This window comes from Fundulus heteroclitus, chromosome 22 (genome assembly GCF_011125445.2).
Source record: "Fundulus heteroclitus isolate FHET01 chromosome 22, MU-UCD_Fhet_4.1, whole genome shotgun sequence".
Lineage (NCBI taxonomy): Eukaryota > Metazoa > Chordata > Actinopteri > Cyprinodontiformes > Fundulidae > Fundulus > Fundulus heteroclitus.
In genome coordinates this window covers 30,881,042-30,904,664 of record NC_046382.1, presented here as the reverse complement: position 1 = coordinate 30,904,664, position 23,623 = coordinate 30,881,042, and the positions used below count along the sequence as shown (strand labels likewise).

Below are 23,623 nucleotides of genomic sequence, written 5' to 3'. Positions count from 1 at the left end.
TGTTTAGAAGAACTGCAGCACTGTTGTTTCAGTTTTTCTGTTACAGACAGATTTTATTAGAGGGGTTATTATTGCTGTCTAAATGGGAACCATAAGCACTAAAAATTATACATCCTTTAGTAAAACATATAGCATTAAAATATATATTTATTTCTAAACACCAGTCTTTTGTAGGATCAGAGGGGGGTACGGTGTCCCGTGTTCTATTTTGGACCGGTCCCAAAGTTTGGGTTTGTCAGAAATGTTCTAGAGGTAAAAAGAGTGTCAGGGTGATGGGTCTGAAGCTCGAAATTGGAGATGTGTTGTTGTCAGAAATAATAACTGATCCCTCAGATACTTATTAAATGAAAGGAAACGGTGATTCCATTTAGTGGCAGCATTTTGTTGAGAACCAGAGCGGAGATAAAGTAATCACACCCCTGGCTAGGCCGCAGCCTGCCCCCTTCTTCTACCAGCCCTGGTCTCCTCCGAGTCTGAGGCCGCCACCTCTCACACATCGCTATAACGGCTGCATAAGCCGCAACACAAACACCCCATAATCCAAACATTTACAATCCTGCACAGAAAATATGCAAGCAGTTGACCTTGACGAACCAGGGGAGAGGGAAGTTGTAAATTAGAGGAGAAAGAGAAAACCTGGAGTTACTAGATGAAGTGTCGCAAAATATCCCTGCAGGTGAAAGAGTGTTGATTGGTGCAGACTTCAATGGACACGTTGGAGCTGGGAACAGAGGTGATAAGGAAGTGATGCGCAGGTTTGGTATCTAGAACTGGAATGCAGAAGGACAGATGTTGTTGACTTTGCAAAGAGGATGGAAACGGCTGTGGAGACTGCCTTCTTTCAGAAGGGGCAGGAACACAGGATGATTTACAAGAGCGGAGGTAGGAGCACGCTGGTGGATTACATCAAGGTATTGACTGGTGAGTGTTGCCAGACAGCAGAGGCAGGTGGTGCACTGCAAAAAGGAACTAAAAGTAGGTAGAATTTTCTTGAAATTAGTATATTTTCTTTGATTTGAGCAGCTAAATAAGACTATTTTCCAATGGAATGAGTATTTTTTACCCCTAAAATAAGATAATTAGACATCCTGCACTTGGAATAAGATGATGGAGATGATTTGTTCTTATTTTAAGTGCAAAAATCTTATTCCATTGGCAAATAGTCTTGGTTACCTGCTCAATCCAAGTGAAATATACTAATTTCAAGAAAGTTTTACTTACTTTTAGTTCCCTTTTTGCAGTGTGTGTAGAATGACTGTAGAGGTGAGGAAGATGAAGAGGACAAAGGGGTGGAAGCTGAAAAAGAGAGTTGGAGCTGCGACAGGCTCGGGTGGCCAGGATATGCTTCCAGATGACTGGACAACTACAGCGAATGCTATCAGCGAGACAAGCAGGAAAGTACTTGATGTCTTCTGGAAGGAAAATTGACATGGAGACTTGGTGGTGGGATGAGAAAGTATAGCAGTGTGTTTAGAGAAAGAGCTCTGCTGAGAAGATTCGGGAAACTTTTGGGACTGAGGAGAGTCACCAGGAGCACAGACAGATGCAGCAAAAGTGAAGATAGAGGTATCTTAGGCCAAATAAAGGGCCTGTGGTGATGTAAACGATAGATTGGACAGTAAGGAGGGAGAGAATAATTTCTACAGGTTGGCGAGGCAGAGGGACAGAGATGGAAAAGATCTTCAGCAGTTTAGAGCTATCAGGGATTGAGTTGGAAATGTAGCACTGTGACAGGTGCTACACGTGTCACAGGAAGACAGGAGCATTTTGACAAGTTTATGAATGAAAAATTGTAACACAACATGCTTGTGCAAGTTCTCAGTTATCTATTGTTTTTCATGATGAAATCTATATGTCGTGGGATTTATGGATATACAGTCTTACAATTAAAACAGCTAAAGTGGTGAATTTGCTGCGTGTTCTTAAAAACTGGCAGAGCTCTGCTGTCTCCATCTGCCAGTTAAGTTATTTTACATTTATTTGATAGTTTTTTCCCCCCCTTTCAACAGTTAAAATATATTTTTAAGTAAAGACATTTTAGTAAAAGCTCTTGGGAAGGGATGTGCATTCTAGAGATGGCATATTTCTGATTACAGTTAGCTGTGATGGCTATTGTGTCTGCAGCCAGATGTTACTGCCCCTACCCCACACATAGCACCACTCCACAGAATTAGATTTAAGGGGTCTTCTGACTAACATCTGGGTTCACAGCTCAACTGCTAATCTCCTTACATGACATAGATTTTTATAGTGTGAAGGAGCAGGGCAAGATGGGTTTGACCTGGGAGACATAGAAGACAGGATAGGCACATAGATGTTCTTTGAAGAGCTTGCAATGTTATTCTTTCTAGTCTGTCTTTCATAATCAGTATTGTGATATTCAGTGTCAGTTCCTTTAGCATGTATTGTCTATCAATAGCACACAAAAAATGTATCTGACAAATGATCTTGATTGAATTTTGCTCTGATATATTGTTTCAATATTGCTGGCACTCTTTCATTCAGCCATCACTTTGTCCTCCATGGAGACCTGCTAGCTCATATTTATCTGTGTTTCTGTAGCAAGAATCCATCGGCAGCTGCTTCGCCAGGATCTGCTATGGCTGGGACCCGCTCTTTAAAAACAAGGAGGTTTGATGGTGCACTGACCACATATCCGGTGTGTGGGTTACTGATTGCGCATTTCAAAGGCACAATCAATAACCCACCACTCTGTTCATTTGCTGTGTTTTATTTCCTTTTAATGTGTTTATTATTATTATTATTATTATTATTTCTGTGAAGCTCACTGAATGACATTATTTATGAATTGTGCTATCCAAATAAACTTGCCTTGCCTTGCCTTGCCTTGCCTTGCCTTGCCTTGCCTTGCCTTGCCTTGCCTTGCCTTGCCTTGCCTTGCCTTGCCTTGCACAAAGCCCCTTTCAGGATGTTGCCACTCAGGTTTGAGCAGAAAAGCTTGGAGAGTCAACCCACCACTGGGGCAAAATGTGTTCAGCCATCAAGGCAGAAGAGTAATACCAAGAAGAGTACCATCCACATTTGTTACTCAATTGATGTTGGTTAAGATTACTTGGCAACGCTGCAAGCATGTACAAAAGAAAGTTCTGGTTCAGCTCTTATGGAAAGTAGACTGTGCTGACAGGTGTTACGTTTTGTACAAAGGAGGACTAAATTACACTTTTATTCTTGATCGTTACAATGGAGGAATAGCCACTGTCTGTATCTGAGATGCTCCTCTGTGTTTGGAGCAGGTCCAGTGTGCAGAGGCACTCCATGATGTGTTTAGACAAAAAAAAAAAAGTGTTTTCATCAAGGCTTTGAGGAAAAGGCCGGTCCTCTACAATCACTCTCCATACCTGACCCTTGACCTCTCAGACTATTAGCACATAATTTTTTATATTTATTTTCAAGACCTCCTCCTCTCTCTCAACAATTAGTTTGTAATCTGAAACCTCTTTAACATCTTTTGACATAGTCAGCTAAACAAATTTAATCAAACTCATTAAATTTGAGTTTAATGAGTTTGATTAAACTCAAATTTTAATCAAACTCTACTAGAAAAAGCTAGTAGTTTTTCTTTCACAACCATTTATGCCCGTTGACCTACATACTGTACATTAAAGAATTTATGTTGTGGTACCTACAGCTATATCTGGTTAATGTTTGAAGTGCTTGAGGGTTTTTAATTAGTTCCCTTTAACTTTTACTACTTAGTGTTAGTTTAAACTTTTATTGCTTAAGTGTTTGCCTGAATGCAGAGCGTTAAAGGATGTTGAGATAGCGTTGGTATAAATCATCTGTCCTGTGTGTAAACAGATAAATTACCTCATTAATCCTGTAGTGAAATGGGGCTGTTTCATATCACAAAGCAAATAACATAGGGAGTGCTTTAAAAAAAATTAGGGAAATAGTGCATAAAATATTTACCTGCAAGAAAAATACTTTTTTTATGCAAAATGCACTATGCACATAGTGAAACCTGAGATAGTTCATTTTCTGAATGACTGAAACTGTTAGAATATTATGTTCAAAATCTATAAAAATACATTGTGCATCGATGAAAACAGGTTAATTATCTATATGTAATTAGGCAATTTTAAGATTTTATTGCACTAATGACCTTTACTGTTTTGTAGTTTGATGGGAAGAAGGGCAGAGTGAGAGGGGGAAGACAGGCAGTAAATGGGCTGAGATTGGGACTCAAAGCTGGGACAGCTGCATCTAGAGCGATGGTCTCCACCTTCGGTGCGCCCGCACCACCACTAAGCCTCTTAGCGCCCAAGTTTTATTCATTTAACAGTTTTGACTAATTTCATTTTTTTTCTTTATTTGGTTGTGTCATTTAATCTTTTACCACAAATGTTTTTAAATGCGTATTCTTGTGTCCGTTGGTAAATATTAGGTTAGTGTATGGTGTTTCCTCATTCAGTGATTGTGTTGCCCTAGTTCCTCATCCCATTTAATAGTTCAATTGTTCCTTTTCTGCTGCTGCTTGCTAAGTTTAGTTTTTTTTTATGTCAGTTCAACAGCATTTGTGTTACACCAATCTGTATAAAAGGGTTGAAGAAACAAGGGTTGAAAGATTGATTTATATAAATTTAATAAATTCTAATCATATTTTAATGCTCTCTCTTTCTTTAAGAGTTTTTTATGTTTTTTGTTCTGCTAGTGTAGATACAGTGTTTGTATTCTCATCGTTCTGTTTCTCATTTAAGGTTTACTTCTTTTTTACATTTTCAGTCCCCTTTTATTCTTCAAAGCTTGTTGCTACATCATTCTTTCTCAGGCTTTCCATTGAGGTACATAAAAAAATATATATCAATAAAGGTACGTGAAAATTTAAAATGACATACAATTAAAAGGCAAACACAAAGTGTAAATTGAGGCTAAAGAACAGAGAGAAAATGCAAAAAAGAGAAAACAGGTGTTTAAATATTGATCAAACAGAGCCTACTGGCACCTGGATATCCTTACTGAGCTGTTTGTTTATTCAGAGGGTTAAAGGTCAGTCTTGAATTTTTCAGTTTTTGTTCTTTCTAAAATATGAGATTAGAATTTCATGTCAGTGTCAAGGTAAGTAGTTTAATTTGTTATTCTAACATTTCTGTGTAGTTTTGTGTATGGAGCTCTTGATAAAATATACACAAGTAATTGCAAATTGTTTTGCTTTTAAAGCTGGTAAACCTTAGATATTCTAGTTAATTGAATTGTAGTTTTATTCTTTTATGCATTTATTTCTTTATCAATCCAGTCTCTCTGTTGGTGCCGTTTCAGTTCCCTTGAGTCACACATTAAAATCAGTTATGACATATAGCATAAACCCCTGCTATTCACCTGGCAGACGTTTTTTTTTTTTTTTTTTTTTTTGACAATCATTCAAGAAACAAGTATATGTATTCATAAAATGTCCCACATTAGTTTGGGTGGCCTGGATCTAGAACCATGACCTCCTTCATTTGGTTAGATAGTGAGCATGGGTGATACCTCTCTGCAGCTGGTTGCCATAGCACTTTGCATCAATGCTGGGAGACCCGTCACGCTGCTGAGCTTCAGGGTGCAGAGACATCCATCCCCTCCATGCAATTACTGTGTTTACCCAAGCCAGACCCGAGAGATCCAAACAGACAAAAAAAAAAAAAAAAATGCAAACTGCTGTCAAAACTGAAGAAAGCGCTAGATTTGATTAACGTGTCGACATATAATTACTGATAAAGTCAAACGGGCTCAGACACATTAGTGATAAAAGGGTTAAAAATAATAGTTGATTAGGCTGTAATATCGTAATTAATGATAACGTGAAACCACTGCAGGCTGTGGGCTCATGATGTTGTGTGTCCGCAAACAAATATCTCCACTGGATCCTAAACATGTTATCTGTTCCGATGAAGCCGACTTCTGAACTGGTTCCAACTAAAAGGCCCCTTTAATGACACCAAGACAAACAGAGCGGGTGCAAAGTTCAGCCGGACCGACGATAAAAGCGCCTGAGGTGAATGGCCGCAGCTCACAGCGCAGCAGGCTGACGCGCTGACTGCACGGGACTGGCACGAAGGGCGGCAGGAGGATGCGGAAACGGGGATAACTGGATACAATTAATCGCTACCCCCGTTTTATCATCATCGCGGCTGTTGGCGCATCTGAATGATGGATTTCTGACGATCCAACGGTGAGTAATGCGCGACTATCGCGTCTCTTATATAATGCGTCTTGTTTTCTTTCTTTTTTTTGCTTTGGTCAGCATTTGGTCAGCATTTGCGATGTGACACGATGTTACACTTCATTATAGAGATATGCATTTAGTTGGTCTTCGTGGTTAGTATTATACATCATCAATGTTATTTCACATAAAGTAGTTCCTGTATAGGTCAACGACGTTGATTGGCTACTTTTAGAAACACCTGTAACCAGCTTTATGATATGAGTAATTTTTTGTTGTTAGGTTTATGTGTATTTTTTGTTTGTTTGTTGTTGTTGTTCTTCATTGGAGACGGTGTGTAGTGCGTAACGGTGCAAATTCCTCATCGATCCACTCTGACTTCACAACACAGATACTTGCAAGCAACTTCTGCACAGAATGAGAGCATGTCTTTTAGGTAAAAGGTAAATATCCTGTTTTCCTCTTCTATGACATATCAAACCAGATAAATTACATACACTGTATAACTGTATAAAAAGGCACATGAAGTCCCCCCCCCCCACGCCCCCTCCCGACATTACATCAGACTGAACTGCGCCTGTTTTAGGCAACTTAGGGCAACCAAGATAATTTATTGTCAATATGTGACCATAATGAAATCGTGGTGAGACACCGGCTCAGAATTCCCACAGATTCACTCATAACACACATATACGAACAAGACACAACGTTCAAATAGTTTGATGCGCTGACACTTCCTGCGAGTGGACTTTGAAGCTTCTGGTTGGCAGCATTTGAATTAAATGAAGACACGCCCGTCAGAGTGAAATCTGACAAAACCAGACATGATGTTCATCTTTGGGTTTAAAGATGCCTTAGGGTGTCATGTTCATCTGTTCAAAACTGTTAAATGGAAGCATAAAAAGTAGCTATCAAATGGCCCAGCCATCACACCTTAGAAAACTAAAAACTAAGATTAAAAGGTTTGACCACAATGACTATTGTTACATTTATAGGAAAAACGGTGGTAGCATGCAAGCCTTAGAACATCATCCCAACTGTAAAGTATGGGATTTAAAGGTTGGATAAAAATTGGTTTAATTGTCCAAATGGACAATATCCTGAATCACATTAATTTAAAGTAGCTCAAAGAAAATAAAGTGTTTTTGAGGGGCCATTGCAACTCCTTTTTCTGAGTCCCTGATAGGAAAGTAGTGGGCAATGGTGTGCATAAACAAAGTGACCCACAAACCTGACTCAAGTACATCCGTTCTGTCAGGCAGAAAGGGTCAACATACTGAGAGAAGCTTGAGGAAGGATATCCAAAAGATCTGACAGAAGTCATAAAGTTTAAAAGACCAACATTTTTGGGAGAAAAAAAATGGTCTCGCTGATAATTTTGCCAGTTAGCAAATATACATCATTTTAGCAAACCTAGTTGACCTGAAACAAGAAACACTGAGTCAAAATATCATTTTGAACACTGAGAATTAAGGGTCATGTGTCTTTTCATACAAAGCATGTAAATATCTGGTTTCAACTTCATACATTTATTTTTATACATTTTGAAAATCGTCAAAGTTAACTGCATATGACGTCTTAATTAGAATTTTCTACATACCTATGAAAGACTTTGTGTTTGCAAAACCTCCTGATTGCAGCTTAGGGAGATGGTGGACAGGATGGTATGTCTCAGCGCTGAAGAATCTGTCATCGAATCATGCTCTGAAGCCCCTCATTCCCACCTTCTGCTTTCTGGTGGTGATCATCTACAGCCAGGCTGACAAACTCAGGAACTTTGTAGCTGGCATCTTTATCCCGCAGTACCACTACTCCTTTCCTGTGGCTCTCTGCTTCACCCAGGTTAGTAAATTACACAGCATAGTTGTTTTCAGCTCATATCATCCTTCTTTAAATAGGAGAATGTGTGTTAGAAGAGTGGTGCCCAACATGCAAGGTGGTTTGCATACTGGTCTATGTTCAAAGAGTAATTTGTGTTCTGACATCACAAAATTTGCCTATGCCGCAGTGACAGTGCGCCTAAATACAATGCCTTACACAAGTATTATCCCTTATTAATGTTTTTTTTTTTTTTTTGCCATATTACAGCCACACATTTGAATGTACTTCAATGGTATTTTATGTGACAGACCAAATAAAAAAGCTGTGACTTTACAGAATACCACACATTTAGTCCAAGTGGATGGATTGGACCTGAGAATGTAATTTCCTAACTGGACATTGACTGGACCATTAATAAATATGCATTAGGTTAAACCATTATAGCCCTGGATGTATGCTTTGGGTCGTTGTCCTGCTCCACCCCAGCTCCAACCTTCTTCCGATCCCAGATGAAAAGCCTCCCCACTCCATGATGCTGCCACCACCATGTTTCACTGTGAGAACTGTGGGCTCAGAGTGATGTGCAGTGTTAGTTTTCTACCACGCATAGTGTTTTTGCATGTTGGACAAAAAGTTCAGTGTTGGTTTCATCTGACCAATGAACCACCCTTCACAAAAGTTTGCTGTGTCCATCTTGTGGCAAACGTTACATGCCACTTGTAGTGGAGTGCATTACTAGTATTTTTCTTTCAACAGATTGCTGTGTTAGCCCCCTTTTCCCTTTTTAGATGATGAAGCAAATTGTCCTCTGTCAGTTGTTCATCATCCTTGTTCTTCATAACGTTTGTTCCACAATGTTCTCCAGCAACCCATTAAGGGCTTCGCAAAACAGCTGGATTTATACTAAGCTTGAATTATGCATATGTGGACTCTGTTTATGTCTTGTTTGGCAACCTCTTATGTCAGTTGGTTGCACTGGATTTTATTTAGGGATACCGGAGGAAAGGGGGAGGAATTTAAATGCTCGGGGAGTTTTTTTCAGATTTTTGGGGGAAAAAAATCTATTGTTTTCTGTGTTGGTCTGTCATATAGAATACCAACAAAAACAATAAAGGGCGAGAATGTAACAGACAAAATGCGGAACGGTTCGAAAGAGTTGAACACTTTTGCAAGAACTGTGATAGTTCAACTGAGAACTATCAACATGGGGTTACTGTGTTACATTTCTGTTCTGGTTGGACGGACGGGACAGAGGTTACGCCTGAGGTGTTCAGTGTTGATTAGCACAAGCTCTTCATAGATGTTTAACCAAATGGCCCCGCAATAGACCGACATGAGAATGCGACCCTGTCCAAAGGTTGACCATGAAAGATTGCGTGGAATGGTAGCCAAGAAAAGTGCACAGATAGACCTGTCATTAAACAGGATTACAAGAAGACTTTGATAATGCAATGTTTTGCACCTTTCTGTGGCATATTTGTCATCCTGCAGTAGAGACTACAAACAATTAGTCACAGGTCAGCACTTATCAACATGGAATATTGCTCTTAGTAATTTCAGTGGGTGGGTATGTTCATTTTCCTTGCGTCCTGGGTCCAAGCCCTCCATATCTTTGTTTATGACTAATATTATGACCATTCTGCCTCAAAATAAGGAGTAGTCCATCCATCCATCCATTTTCTAACACGCCTATCCTTTGTGGGGTTGCGAAGGGAGCTGGTGCCGATCTCCAGCTGTCAATAGGTGCGAGGCGGGGTACACCATGGACAGGTCGTCAGTCTATTGCAGGGCAACACAGAGACAAACAGGACATACAACCATTCTCGCACACACCTTAGGAGTAGTCATGGCTTCCAAATAATAGCAGTGTGTTGAAAAAAGTTCTAAATCAGCTTTTATTTTCATACCTCCAGTAAAATACAGAACACCACACATTCTATTCCAAGGCACAACAAGAAGAAATTTAGGTAGGAAAATCTGGTATCAACATACAAAAAGATAATAACGGAATTGTTTGTATTTTTCTACACGAAATCAAACAATTAGTGTATGAACTGAACAATGCTTGAAGCTTTCCTGTGAATCAGTTACCCGAGATTTCGTTGTGTGACTAATGTTTCTTACAACCGCTCTTCCAGAGCTGTCTTGCAAGGAGTAGGTCAACCTCTGGCACCTGTAACAGGAATTCCAGCCCAAGACAATTGTTTCCCGGCGTTTCTTGATTTTGCCTCAGCAACAGTACAAGTTTTCTATTGGAGAAAGGCTCAGCGATTGGGCTGACAACTGCAAAAAATGTTAATCTTGTTTGTCCTAAACTAATATCTTGCTTCCTTACTGGTATGTCAGGGGTCGTTTTCTTGCTGAAGCACCTATTTCAGTAGCATTTCCTCTTCAACCCAAGGGTTAGGGTTAACATGAGCTCTTTGAGTGTCTGAATGGATCGGTGATCCATGATCCCTTATGTGCTCTGGCTAGGTCCAACATCATGAGATGAGAAATATCACCATTCCATGTGTTATGCTGAACCAACTGAGAACTGAACCAACGGAGAACTCGATAATTCAGCTGGACCACAGATGTTGTGCTTAAAAGGTTTACTGTAAGAAATTAGATGGTGACAGGCAGAACAGGCAGGTAATGACAGAAGCGACTGGTGGTAGGCTGAGCAGTCCGGAGATGGCTGAACAGTCCAGAAGGCTTAGGCAAAAGTCCAGAAACCAGAGGAAGTCTAGGTTGTGACCAGAGTCAGAGACCGATGAGTCCCCAGTGAGGGCAGGGCGAGCACTAGATCCTTACAGGAATGCAGGATAACCCATGGCAGATGTTGCAGCTTGAGTTAATGAGTGGGCCAGTGTAGGAGGAGGAAAACAGCCAGCCAGCCCAAAAACTAACAAAACAGAAGCTAGTTGCATGAAAGAACATGTCTCCACCTCGATTAGTTCAGGAACGTAGACTGGGGACTCCCTCAGCTTAAAGCTCAGGAACACGAGCCTCCAACTAGAGGTGGATCGACCTGAACACCCTCTTCGACAAACACAGGAACTTGGACAAGAGCAGGGACGTCCAACAAATCCCTAGCGACTTATGCAGGAACCCAGACATCCACTGGACCCTACATGGTAAGACCAGGATCTGAGGTATCCACCTAGTGGAACTCCTCGGTGGACGCCTCAGGGTGCAACTCCAGAGGCGAGACCCAGATCTGAGGCATCCTCAGGTCCCCCAGTGGCGAGAACAGGATCTATGGCAAAATCGAATGAGACAGGAGCTGAGGTGTCCTTCGGACCCTCCATGACAAGAACCGGAATGATCTGCTGAACCTCTCTGACAAGCTGACCCCTAGTGGCAGATCTTAGGACTGCTGGCGACAATGGGCTGCGATAAAGTGCTCTTAAAGTGGCCCTATAATCCTCCTCCAGTCCCCCGATCTTCCCCTCTAACACAGGTGAATAGCTCTGAAACAATGTCGCTCTTACCCTTTCAGTGAGGGGAGCAAGGGATCTTATTTTCTCCTCCACTGGAGACTCTTCTGAAAAATGTCTGCAACTATTCCTATTACTCAAAGTTTCAGAGAGGAAGTGTGCTTAAACAAGGAGCAACTGTTTGACACAAGAAAGACCTCCGTGATTAAAAAAAAACAAAAACATTACACTGCTATTGTTTCAAACATGCTCACTTTTCAGTTAATGATTCATTTACACCTAATCAGCAGTTAGGACATGCAATGTTTCTTACCTGGAAATATAATATCTGCCAAAAGAAGTGATTGATGATTGATGGGGTTAGTGATGTTGGACTGCTGTGTTTTACTGTCATAAAAACACAACTGCATCAAATATTAACTATGAAATTTTACCACCTCATATTGAATTGATCACAGTAACAAAGCAACTCTGTTTTCAATCATTGTTCTCCTGTTCTACTTGTTTTGCCCCCCACCCCAGAGGGAAAAAAACACTTTATTGATTAAAATTAAATGACACTGCGTACTTTTACCCGACACTGTTCAAACATCACGCCTGAACATGAAAAGGCTTTGTCAAAGGCAATGTACAAGCTGTGACAGTTTTTTATGAAGTTAGCTGTAAATTATTTATGGTGGCTGTAAATCGTTAAAAGATTAGAACACACAGACATCAGCCACTTCTGCTTACTTGGTGATTATTGTTCTTACGATATGTCCTTTTGGGGTACTGTACATGTCTATGCTGTTTCCCCCAGGTTCTGGTTTCTCTCGTCTTCATAAATCTCCTCCATGCCCTGGGTCTGGTGCCTCTCAGATCCTACTCCAGATCGCTGGGAGAGAGGCTGCTGCTGCCTGCCATCTGTAACAGCGTTCACTCCGTGCTGGTGACGTGGGCCAAAGCCAGCAGCCCGTACACGAGCCTCTTCTTCTTCACCGTGCCTCTGCTGCCTCTGCTAACCGTGGGCTTAAGTTTTGCCCTGAAGGTGGCATCCCCACCATCTCACCACTCGTCGGTGCTGATTTCGATCCTGAGTGGGATGTTCGTTGTCATCACAGGTAAACCTTAATACAGAGCCCTGCAAAGGCGTTCTCACTCATTGAACTGTTTTCGCTTCATAACCACAGACCACCGTGTGTTTTATTGGGATTCGGTAGTTTGCCAAAAGCAATGAATCAAACGTGGCTTGTTAGGCTAAATATGCAAAAACCCTACGTGTTGTGGGAGACCAAGCACTGCACGTCACCGTGAACACGCCACCGTAACGATGAAATGTGGGGGGATGCTTGTTTTTTCAGCAGAGACATGATTTCATATGATTGACCAACACAAGGTTGCTTCTAAGTGTTGAGAGGAAGAGAAATAAACATAGTTTTTAGTTTAGTTTTTTTTTTAGCTTTCAATCAATCAATCAATCAATCAATCAATCAATCAACTTTATTGTCAATTTCTTCATATGCTCCAGACATACAAAGAGATCGAAATTACGTTTCTCACTATCCCACGGTGAAGACAAGACATATTTACCAGACTAAGTACACAGACAACATAACATTCAGATAAAAGTAAATAAGAGGGCACATGCAGTGAAGAAATAAATAAAAGCAGCAAAATTTGGTTTTTAAATTGTACATGGACAGTCAATAAAATATTAGTGCAAAAATAAAATATTAGTGCAAAAGTTCTGTTTTTAGTATTAATAGGAGTCATTATGTAAGAGCAGCAGAAGTGCTGTGTTTTCTGGACAAAAACAACAAGTTTCAAAGTGCACAAGTGTGCAGGTGGAGTAGCGCAAGGCAAACAGTAAACCTTCTTTGATGGTATGCCTGATCTTCCATCAAAGTCTATGGGATGAACACCCATGTCCCTGCTGGAGAAAAGCATGATTCGCCACCACCATGTTTCACGACGGGAATGGTGTGATAAGGAATCTGTCTTGACAACATATTCTCGCACCTGAGCTGTGGATTTCTGCAGCTCCTCCAGAGTTGCCGTGAGCCTCTAAGCTGCGTCTCTGACTAACGCTCTCTTTGCCGGGCCTGTCAGTTTAGATGGACAGCCATGTCTTAATAGCGTTTTAGGTGTACTATACTCTTATTAGGTGTTTGCTGAGGTCAGCCGCTTTCCCTGAATTTTATACATAAGTTGTGGGGGGCTGAATACACATTTATGCCACGTTTTTCAGATTTGTCTTTGTAAGAAAAACAGATATAACTTTCACTTTGTGTTGGCTTATCACATAAAATCCCAATAAAATACACTGAATCTTAAGGTTCGACTATGAGGAAAAAAATAAAAAGCTCAAGGAGTGTGAATACATTCCAAAGGCACTGAATTTTGTGTGCGTGTAAAAAGGGGCTTCTTTATCTGTTATCAGCTTTTTCTTTTTTTTTTCTCCACAGCATCCAAGGGTATCTCTGGCAATGAGCCTCTGGAGTACTTTTACGCACCCCTTGCTTTGATTCTCCACAGTCTTTCCCTAATCGGCTTGGCTAAAGTTTCTGAGGCCGAGCGCCACCAGCCCCCTGACGTCCAAGCCTCTGTGTTTGATATCTACTACGCCCAACTTGTCAACCAGAGCGGCGTGCTGGGCCTCCTGTGGGTCCTGCACCCAGACAATCCCTGTGAAGTGTTGAGACTGAGCAGCTGGCGCAATCTACTCTTCCACGGATACCTGCTCGCCATCGTCCTGCTGGGAATGGTTCTCAACTTCTTCGTCTGCATTTCAGCTCTTTGTGTCTCCCCACTCGCTGCCGCGCTGCTGTATTCAGCGAGGTACATGGTACAGCCGTTTTTTCATCTTCTGTAGCTTGTTTGTGTGGCGCAGAAACGCTGACTGGAGAGTCCACCACTATCAAGGGTTGAAGGCATATTTTTAAGTTTAAAGTTTTCAATGGATTGTAAAAAACAAAAAGTTGTAAGAAAACTTGGGAAAGATCCCCTTCAGGTAAAGTCTTACCTAATCTAACATTAATCCGATTGGAATTTATATTTTTAGAACAAAAAGTCTGACACTGCCAGCGATAATCAGCATTCTAAGCATGTCAAACAGGAAAAACTAAAATAGATACCAGGAAACTTGCTACAGGGACCGCTGGGCCCAAATTCCAAAAAGCTGTTTAATATAATTTCACCACCTGCTTCAATAAGCAAATGCCAAATAACCATTAAACATGTAAACAAGGCTAAAAGTAAGAGATGTGTAAATTGATATGGCCAAATTATCTGTTCATATGTAATATTAGACTAAACCTTGTTTAAGTAAAATTTTCTGTATATAGCACCAGTTCACAATACATGTCATCTCAAGTCTCTTTACAAAATCAAATACAATCAGAACTTAAAGACAAATTAGTCAAAAAGTTTCCTCTCTAAGGAAACCCAGCAGATTGTATCAAGTCTTGACAAGCAGCATTCACTCCTCCTGAGGGAGCGTAGAGCCACAGTGAGAGTCGTCTCCATTGTCGATGGCTTTGCAGCAATCCCTCATACTGAGCATGCATGAAGCGACAGTGGAGAGGAAAACTCCTTTTTAACAGGGATCTGCCTCTACCGACTGGGGGTTAGAGAAGACAGAGCAGAGACACAAAAAGCACAGAAGCACGAATCCTTTCTATGTTAGAGGGTAATAACAAAAGATCTGCTCCCTGGATGGTATCACAACTAAACAGAACATCAGACCAGGTGTACCTACTATGGAGAGAAAAAAAGAAGAAAGAATATAAATTTAAAAGTTGAAATAATAATAAATAATGGAAAATTTGGGAACAGTGGGAGAGCTTAGCAGAGTGAGCATAACTAGAGATAGCTCAGGATTGCCACTCTAAGTATAAGCTTTTCAAAAAGGAAAGTTTTAAGATTAATCCTAAAAGTAGACAGGGTGTCTGCCTCATCGACCAAAACTGGGAGTTGGTTCCACAGGAGAGGAGCCTGATAGCTAAAGGATCTGCCTCCCATTCTACTTTTAGAGACTCTAGGAACCACCAGCAGACCTGCAGTCTGAGAGCGAAGTGCTCTGTTAGGAACTGACATCTTAAATGTCTTTCAAACTGAACTGACTATTGCTTTTTAGTTTAAAATCCTGTGTTCAGATTAATTTTGTTGATTGTAGCTTGACAGAAATTTTTCACAAACAGACTTGACTCTGTTTTATCTCGGCTAAGGTTTTTACAGGAACCTGCAGAGCAGAGGAGGAAAGCTATTTGCCAAAATGTGATAACCAGTTAAGCAACATAGTGCCAGGCCTTGTGAAGGACCAGACAGAGTTTATCTAAATAATTTAGAAACCAAACTACCTAAACAAAAGTCTCTCTAGCTCAGTTACACACGCTTTTTCCAAGCCTAGGGATGGATACTGTCTCTGGAAAGATGATGGTAAAGCTATGGTAAAAAGCAAAACAATTTTTGCTTCTGTGCAAAACCTTGATCTTTTTATTTATTTATTTACTTTAGCTAATTCTTGTAATGTTATTGTTTGATTGCATAGGTTTAGCAAACTTTTTCCTTTTTTGTTCTTGTAACATATTTGAGCAGTATTTAAGGGATTAAAAACCCACTTTTCTTCTCCCCTGAATGAGATTTAACTGAATCTCCGAGGAGGTTTTCTGTGAATGACTCTGAAAGTATTTTCAGATGAAACAGAATAAAGAGGAACAGGTTTACTTTTGCTTATATATAACACGAACTGATTAAAGTATATATGATTCTGAACCATCTTTTTTTTTTTTTTAAATGTTGAACCAGATGTTTATTAATGTGGCCCCTGAATGATTCTGAATGCTCAGATAAAAGGGGCCTGGCACCAATAAGCTATTATTATTGATTGTATGACGCTGCTTGTTGTTTTGAAATCTTTGTTAAAACTCTTTGTTTCCAACATCTTTTAAGATAATGCAGCTTATGTAAATATGTAGTTTAAAATAATTGTATGAATGTACAAGCTCTTTTGAATAGGACATTTATGTCGTAAAGCTGTGGATGTCTAATAAAACGGAAAATAATTAATATTGACTTCAAAAATGCTGTGTAAATACTGTATACTGATGCGTCCAAATAATTAAAAAAAAGGCTGAAGTCAGGGCAGGAATCCTTCCATGGTTGAAGTGCACAAGACAGAATATTAGAATATTAAAATATTATAATAGAAACCTACTTGGTGGAGTTTAAATGCAAGTAAAGATGATCGATCAAATCTAGCGTGTCAGATGATCAAAGGACAAAAGCAAATATGAGCACAAAAGATTTTTAGGATGAAGAGGAACGGAGAGAAGAAGCAGCTCTTCATAAAGTGTAAGAATTAGCTCCAAACACTGAATAGCAAAAACTCTTCTAGGAATCCTTATTAGAAGTCTAAAAGCAGCTGTTTGTTCTGAAACCTCCTTCATCACTAACTTTGAACGTAGATGTCCCTGATTTCAGCCAGTTGAACATATTTGCCAGAATGATTGAAGTAAAGGCCACAAGCCATGTGTACATATACAGCACAATGTGAATATATCATCTTAAAATGAAGCGTAGATGATTTATTCTAAATAAGTACATTTTTGTGTGAATACTGTAACGGTCCGTTATGACACCCAAGGACCAGACCATAGTTTAGCTGCTAACACTTTATTTTAGGACGAACAGAACAGAACGGGACAGCTTTCACAAAGTAACCCGACAGTCCCCTGAACCACCACTCCTGCCCCTGGAAGCCACACCTTTCTTCCGGTATAACCCCAAAACAACCTAACTTAAAGAAACAATAAGTGTGCAACAGCACTTAGAAATAAAGTATAATACGGATCATTACAATGCATTTTTATTTATTGATTAAATTTAGCAGTCAGACCGCCATTCCATTTTTCACCTCACACACCCCCTAGTGGCTGCTCCACACTTTGGGAATCCCTGCTATAAAGCATTCGTAGAATGAAATAAGAAAACGAAACAATTAAAAAAAAAGATATTTATTTTGCGTAATACATTTACATGCTAAAAAAGACAAAGACACAAACTCAATCACAATAGTACACAAAGGAGAATGTATTAAAAGTCAGTGATACATCGGGTTCCTTTTAGTTTTCAGTGATTTCATACAAACTTGGAGCCGATGGACAAAGTGTTGCATCTTCTACTGTTTCTCCAACATTTGCTAATCCTTAAATAAGAGGTTTTCTGTTACAAGAAATGACAGGTAAAAACACAATCTGCACAATGTATGTTTCATTATGGAAAAATAAACATCTGGATTTATGGTTGAGGGCAGCACTGAAATGGAAAACAGACTTAAATTATTTTGTTCTTTGCACCATTTTACAAAACATTTCCTCTGTGTAATAATCAGGAGTATTCAAGGTTTTAGAAAAAGAAAAAAACAAAACACTAACTTAAAGACACCAGAGTGTCTCCTGTTCATTCACCACCTCTATGTCAACCAATTCCTGATTCCTAATTTCATGAAGGATCCGAGTTGGGCGGCAGTTGTATGCCTAAGCTCTGCAGCAGGTTAGAAGCGGGACCGGCGAGTCCAGCCTGGCTGCTCAGAGACTCCAAGAGATTTGCAACCAAGTTGACATCAATGTCTAAAGGCTGGATCTCCTCCTCAGTCTCCTCAGCTCCTCCGTCCTCTGCCGCGAGCCCGTCTCCAGGCGGGGAATGAGAGGAGCCGTTGTCCATGCCAGCCTTGTAATTCTGTAAACCATACCACGTTCATAATAGCCTTGGCGTATTTTACAGGAATGTTAAATTTTGTTTAAAAATGTAAAAAGTTAGTACTTACCGTTTGACTGAAGCTTTGCCCTACATTAGTGCTTTTCAGCTCCTGATCCATTTGGTCCATGTATCTCTTGAGGCTGTCGAGAGTTTCCGTCCCCGTCATGTCCACATGAACCGACGAGCCTTCCTCTGTCTCGTCTACCCCCTCCTCCTCCTCATCATCATCATCATCGTCATCAAGATCATCTGAATCCAGCTCTTCTTCTTTGTTTCCTAAGACATTTGAAAAGATGGAATCAAGTGATATATGTGGGAGGATTTCTGTCTGAATACACCCATCATTGCCTTTACCTACCTAATAACCTATCTAGTGCATTGGCCATCGAGTCTGGGTCAAAATTAAAAGGCTGAGTTGGACAGCCCCTGGAAAACAATTCATCAAAACAGGAAATATCAAACCAGAGTTAGATAAATAAGTAAAAAGAATACATGCAGGTAATTTGTCTCACCAGGGTGGCTCAGCCCCCTCATGAGATGACATAGCGTTGAGGAAGTCCTTCATCCCTTGACTGACAGCTACGAGACTGTAACTTGCTTCTTCCGTCTTCGTACCCTCCGCAGCCTCCTTCCCGTCCTCTGCGGCGTCCTCGGCGCGCGGTTTCTGTTTGGCAGAACTGAAGCTTTCGCTGCCGACGTCAGCGATCCTGCCGCTTCTCTCCTGCAGCAGCTGCTCTAAATCTTGAGCTGTGATATCCAACCAGCTGTCACCTTGGGATTCGGCGGAAAGCAGGACGGAAAATCGTAGGGAGATTGTGAAAGTGCAGAGAGCCGGGGGTGCACAGAAACATGACTGGAACGAGTAGACAGACGCGGGCATAGGAAACATGCTAACGTGTGCTTTGAGCCTTTTGCCTGATATGCCAGAGAAAATGGCACAGTGATATGTGTGGAAAATAAAGTGGGACATTGCTGCCCCTCCCCTACTTGTTGCTGCTCTATGCAGTTCGGTGACAACTGGTGGCAACAAGTGGGGTTTAAAATTTCTTTCCAGGTAAAAAACGCTGAAATAATTTTACCAATTTTTTTTTTTTAGATTTACTTATTCGTATATATGTACTCTATAATATTCAGGCACTGTGCCCATGTCTTTTTTTGAGTAAAAGTTGCAGAATGTTTGTGGTCCTATTGACTGTGAAATGAAAACTGAAGCAGAATAAAATAGCCAATAAAAAGACAAATACTTTGTATGCCAACACTTGGCATTTAAAAAAAAGGTTTCAATTGTCCAGAGAAAATATCATCCTTAAAAGAAACACAAAATGTCCAACTGGAGGGCCAAATGTGTACCATTCTTAAACTGTGGTTAAGGGCCACACAAACAAATTCTTAAAACTGCAAGCAGCACTTTGGGGAAACCCTGTTGTGAACCTGTCCCCCACAAAGAAAACAGACAAAGTTGTCCCTTTGGAAATATGTCCAGTTTGTATATTTATACACAGATTTGACTGTTCTTTTTCTAGGAATTTGATCCAAACATGACAAGAGTCTATTCTACAATCTGTTCATTTTACAGCAAAACAAAAATGAGCTATTTCGTTGTTGTCAAACAGTTCACTCACTGTCCTCCTGGGGGAGCTGTGACTCGAGTTTCTTCAGCTCTTCCAGGTTGAATGGATGGCTGTGAAGCAGCTGGAGAACCTCCTCTCCTGCAGAAAGGGAGCTGAAACAACATTCACAGCAGGCATTTAGAGAAACAAAGAAAGGCCAGGTGTGCTTCCTCGCTTTAAGACGCGTTAGAAGAGCCAGCTGCAGCTTAAACTTGACTGCACATGGTTGAATCCTCACCTTGACTTGGGAGCAACCGACTGCTTGAAGAAGATTTCTGCAGACCTTAACAGTTCTTTGTAGAAAGCTGAACCTTCCAGCTGGCCCTGCATTTGACAACAAGGACATTAAAAAAAAACATGTTTTATGGGGGAAAACGCTATCCAAGTGGTTTGTGACCGTGGAGAAAGAAAGGTGTGCATCTCACGCGGAAGTAGCCGTTCTTTTTCAGGCTGTCCAGGAAGCTTTTCCACTGAGGGTTGCAGCTGACAGGAGCGTCGGGCTCTGAGGACGGCAGTCTGCACTTGGAGCACAGGATCTCAAAGCCGTGGGCCTGAGAACAGGGTCGAGAACAGATAAGGCGGTTTAATCCAACACGTTGCACACTTGACAAAAAACAAAACAAAACAACAAAGACGAAACAAAGCCTAAAATGACGGCTCACCAGCTTCATGCCAAGCTCATGAGCCTTGTGCGCTGGATGAGAGCGAGGAGGCAGGTCGAAGCCGCTCCTCCGATCTGCCGTGAACTGCTGCTGCTGCAGCTGGGCGTACAGGCAGCGGGTGAAGGTCACCTGGAGGGACGCGTAGAAGAGGAGGGGGGGGGTCGTTTCACGAAAGCTGAAAGAGCACCGCGGGGGAAATCTCGCATATCTGCGTGTGTGTTCACCAAGGTGAGGACTCTTGTGTCAGGAGGAAAGGTCCTGAAGCCACGACAGGCGTGCAGGTCCACTGGATCCCGCAGGTAGAAGGCAGAGACTGCGGGAGCGACCAGGTCTGGACGGCGTGCCAGGACAGAGGCGATGCCGGCAGGGATGAAGCAGCGGGCCTGGTGGAGATTACTTTTTATCTTCTCTGGGTACCTGTACGAACAACAGAGATTTAAACTTGTTTACTCGTGTGCTCTTACAACTGTTCTTCTTATTTTTGCCTTTTTTTGACCATATATAGAGCCAGAGTTACCGCTGGTGAGTAGGTAAATGTAATGCGTTTCCACCCCCAGCAGCCATGCGCAGAGGTTGGTCCGCTTATATTTTCTCATGCGATCGCTACAGAAAAATAAAGTCTGTGCGAAACCTCACCCCTGTAGCCTTTTCTTTAAAACTGAACGGATTTTGGGGCTCGCCTGGCAAGCTTCTGGGTGGGCAGAGAGCAGCGCCAGAGCTTGCACCAAACTGGGGACCACGTCGCGCGAGAAGCCCACTGAACTGGATTTGGACGGGCAAGGAAGGATGTGCAACTCTCCCCTGTGGATGAAGACCTGTGAAAGAAACAAAGTGGAGAGACTCAGCATCATAAGGAAGGCAGGAGCGCCTCCTTTATTACAATATCCACTGAAGAAATCACACGCATTTTTTTTTTTTTTACACCGACCTCATTCCTTTCAACCAGCCGCTGCTTTATTCTTCTTAAATATGTACTTTAGAGCGTTTTGCTTTATTTAGTCGCTGACTGAAAAGCGAGGGAGTGGAAACATCTGGACGACTCACCCTGTTTTCACTCGTTTCTGGGTTCAGCCACTTGGGGAGGTAATCAGCTGCTTCGATAAGAAGAAAATCCCCATCGCTGTCCTCAACCCTGCACGCACGCGCATGCAAACGGTATTGGAAGGTTTGCAGGGAAGCAGAAAAACATTGGCCCATCTGTTGCTACTGTTTGTACAATATTTGTTTTAACAAACCTGGCTGCGAGTTCTGGGAATGACTCTGTGGCCTGCTGCAGCAGGTAAACAATGAACCACTCGTCCTCGATGTTGTCTCCGAAGTGAGTGCTGCCTCCGACGTGAGCAGGAACGTCGCCTGTCAGAGAGCAGGAATGTTAGCGGTTGCCATGTTTGTCGTTTTTCGCTTTTTTACAGTGTATGCTGAATGAATGTTGCCATCCCCAGGAAAGGTGTGTAAAAAGCCGTAAAACGAACGCAGCTTTTTAATCAGCTGCGTAATTTTGCACCGACAGAAGAAATATTTGTTTCAAACAAACGCACAGGTGGCTGTTTTACCAACAGGGCATCACTTTATCGTCTCCTGTAACATTTAATCAGTGAGGGGGCTAACAGAGCGGGTGTTGTCTGACCACTATAAACTCTAAATTGTCTAAATTTTCCCCTTCTCTTCACAGCTTTTCAACAGGATTTGAGTCTGGGGATTGAGCCGGCCATCAAAGACGGGTGATTTTAAGTCGGATGAACAATCTCTGTGTTTAAGTGGCCTTTTGTTTTGGATCATCGTCCAGCTGAAACACCCAGCGGTGGCCCATTATCAGTTTACAGGAGGAGTCCAAGGCACTTTTATTCAACGTGCTGGTATTCTAGACAGGTCATGATGACTAAGTGAAGGTCCCCAGAAGCCCACATCATCGCAGATTGTCAGCCATGTTTACCAGTGAGCATTAGACGCGTCTCTGCGTATTCATCATTTGTTTTTACACCAAACCCACATAGAGTAATTTGTACTTTATCTTTTGCCCTTGTTACATTTATTTAAAACAATATTGTAGAATGTACAATCATTTGGTGATATAACAATAAATCCTAAAAAAGTGATTAAATGTACCTAAATTAAACATTGGAGTAACCTTCCCAGGGTGAGACTGCCTTCCCGTTAATGGGGAGTTTTTTCTTTCCACTGTCGCTTCATGCTTGCTCATTATGAGGGATTGCTGCAAAGCCATGTACAATGCAGACTGTTCACTGTGGCTTTACGATTCTCCAGGGGTGAATGCTGCTTGCCGGGATTGTGATGTAATCAACTGGGTTCCCTTATATAGGAAATGTTTGACCAATCTGTATAATCTGATTGAATTTGACTTTGGAAAGTGCCTTAGGGATGTCAAGTTTCATTAATTGGCGCTATATAAATAAAATGTTATTGAATTAAATTGAATTAGGCTACTGGAATCAAAGTTTCATTTTAGGGCTTTTCACACACCTTCATCAGGGATTGCCAACAAACGTGTCCGTGTCTGCATTTCTAAAATAAACTCATCTGTGAGATAGGAAGAAAAAAAAAGAGAAAACATTACCTTTCTCAGGAAGGTATCTGAGGTTGAATGGCTGATCCTGCCAGATGTATTGGACCAGAAGTTGGGCAACTTTTGCCAAAATCTCCTCTGCCAGCTGTTTGAGGCGTTCCTCGATCTGCTGGGAGGACGAACCGTCTGTCTGGACCAGGAAGAGTTTGTACTGGACCAGATCTTCCCGGATCCCCTTCCTCTGCAGGGCGTCCATGTGCGATGTCCTTTAGAGAAACTACTGCTGAAGCTACAGAAAACAAAACTTCAGGGCAATCTTAGTTGTCCGAAAACAGTTCATCCCAGAACCAGAAGCTGCCACGGAGCCTCGTTTGGTTCTGGTCTAAATGTGGAAGTGAAGGTGAATCCTGGGCAGAACTGCAATGATACAGGGTGTAAATACGCTTTAGTTTGGTTAACGTTGTCATCACGCCATCTGTCAATGTTTAAGTCCTTCCCTCATTTATAGCCGGCTTCGCCGTACAACATATTAGAAGGTTCCGGTTTAAAAAAATCTACTGATTATAAATAGTCTACAGATAAAATGATCCCTTTGATCATTTAAATAGCCTTTTGTGGTAAGCTTTTTGAGATATTTTTCAATGAATAACGGCTAACTAATCAAATGGAAAAGTTTTGGAGAAGAG

General features: G+C 41.3%; 2 protein-coding genes across 3 annotated transcripts in view; one reads left to right on the top strand and one right to left on the bottom strand.

The window, feature by feature from the left end:
• si:ch211-248a14.8 overlaps positions 1-14,868 on the top strand; it is a gene marked incomplete in the record, with an annotated part of 31,783 nt that extends 16,915 nt beyond the window's left edge. For both annotated transcript variants that reach the window (XM_036125878.1, XM_036125879.1), the window contains 3 exon segments: positions 7,945-8,002; positions 12,203-12,503; positions 13,848-14,868. In XM_036125878.1, coding sequence (XP_035981771.1) covers positions 7,945-8,002; positions 12,203-12,503; positions 13,848-14,254 — 766 coding nt within the window.
• Positions 14,869-17,383: 2,515 nt separating this feature from the next.
• On the bottom strand, positions 17,384-23,457 carry ecd (ecdysoneless homolog (Drosophila)). The gene is made up of 13 exons (XM_012864038.3): positions 22,989-23,457; positions 21,649-21,766; positions 21,458-21,545; positions 21,050-21,228; positions 20,638-20,830; positions 20,414-20,542; positions 20,177-20,302; positions 19,990-20,075; positions 19,764-19,864; positions 18,654-18,912; positions 18,500-18,567; positions 18,209-18,417; positions 17,384-18,120 (listed from the first exon to the last, which is right to left on the bottom strand). The coding sequence occupies exons 1-13, from the start codon at positions 23,191-23,193 to the stop codon at positions 17,884-17,886; spliced, it is 1,998 nt and encodes a 665-aa protein (XP_012719492.2). The 5' UTR covers positions 23,194-23,457; the 3' UTR covers positions 17,384-17,883.
• Positions 23,458-23,623: the final 166 nt, after the last annotated feature.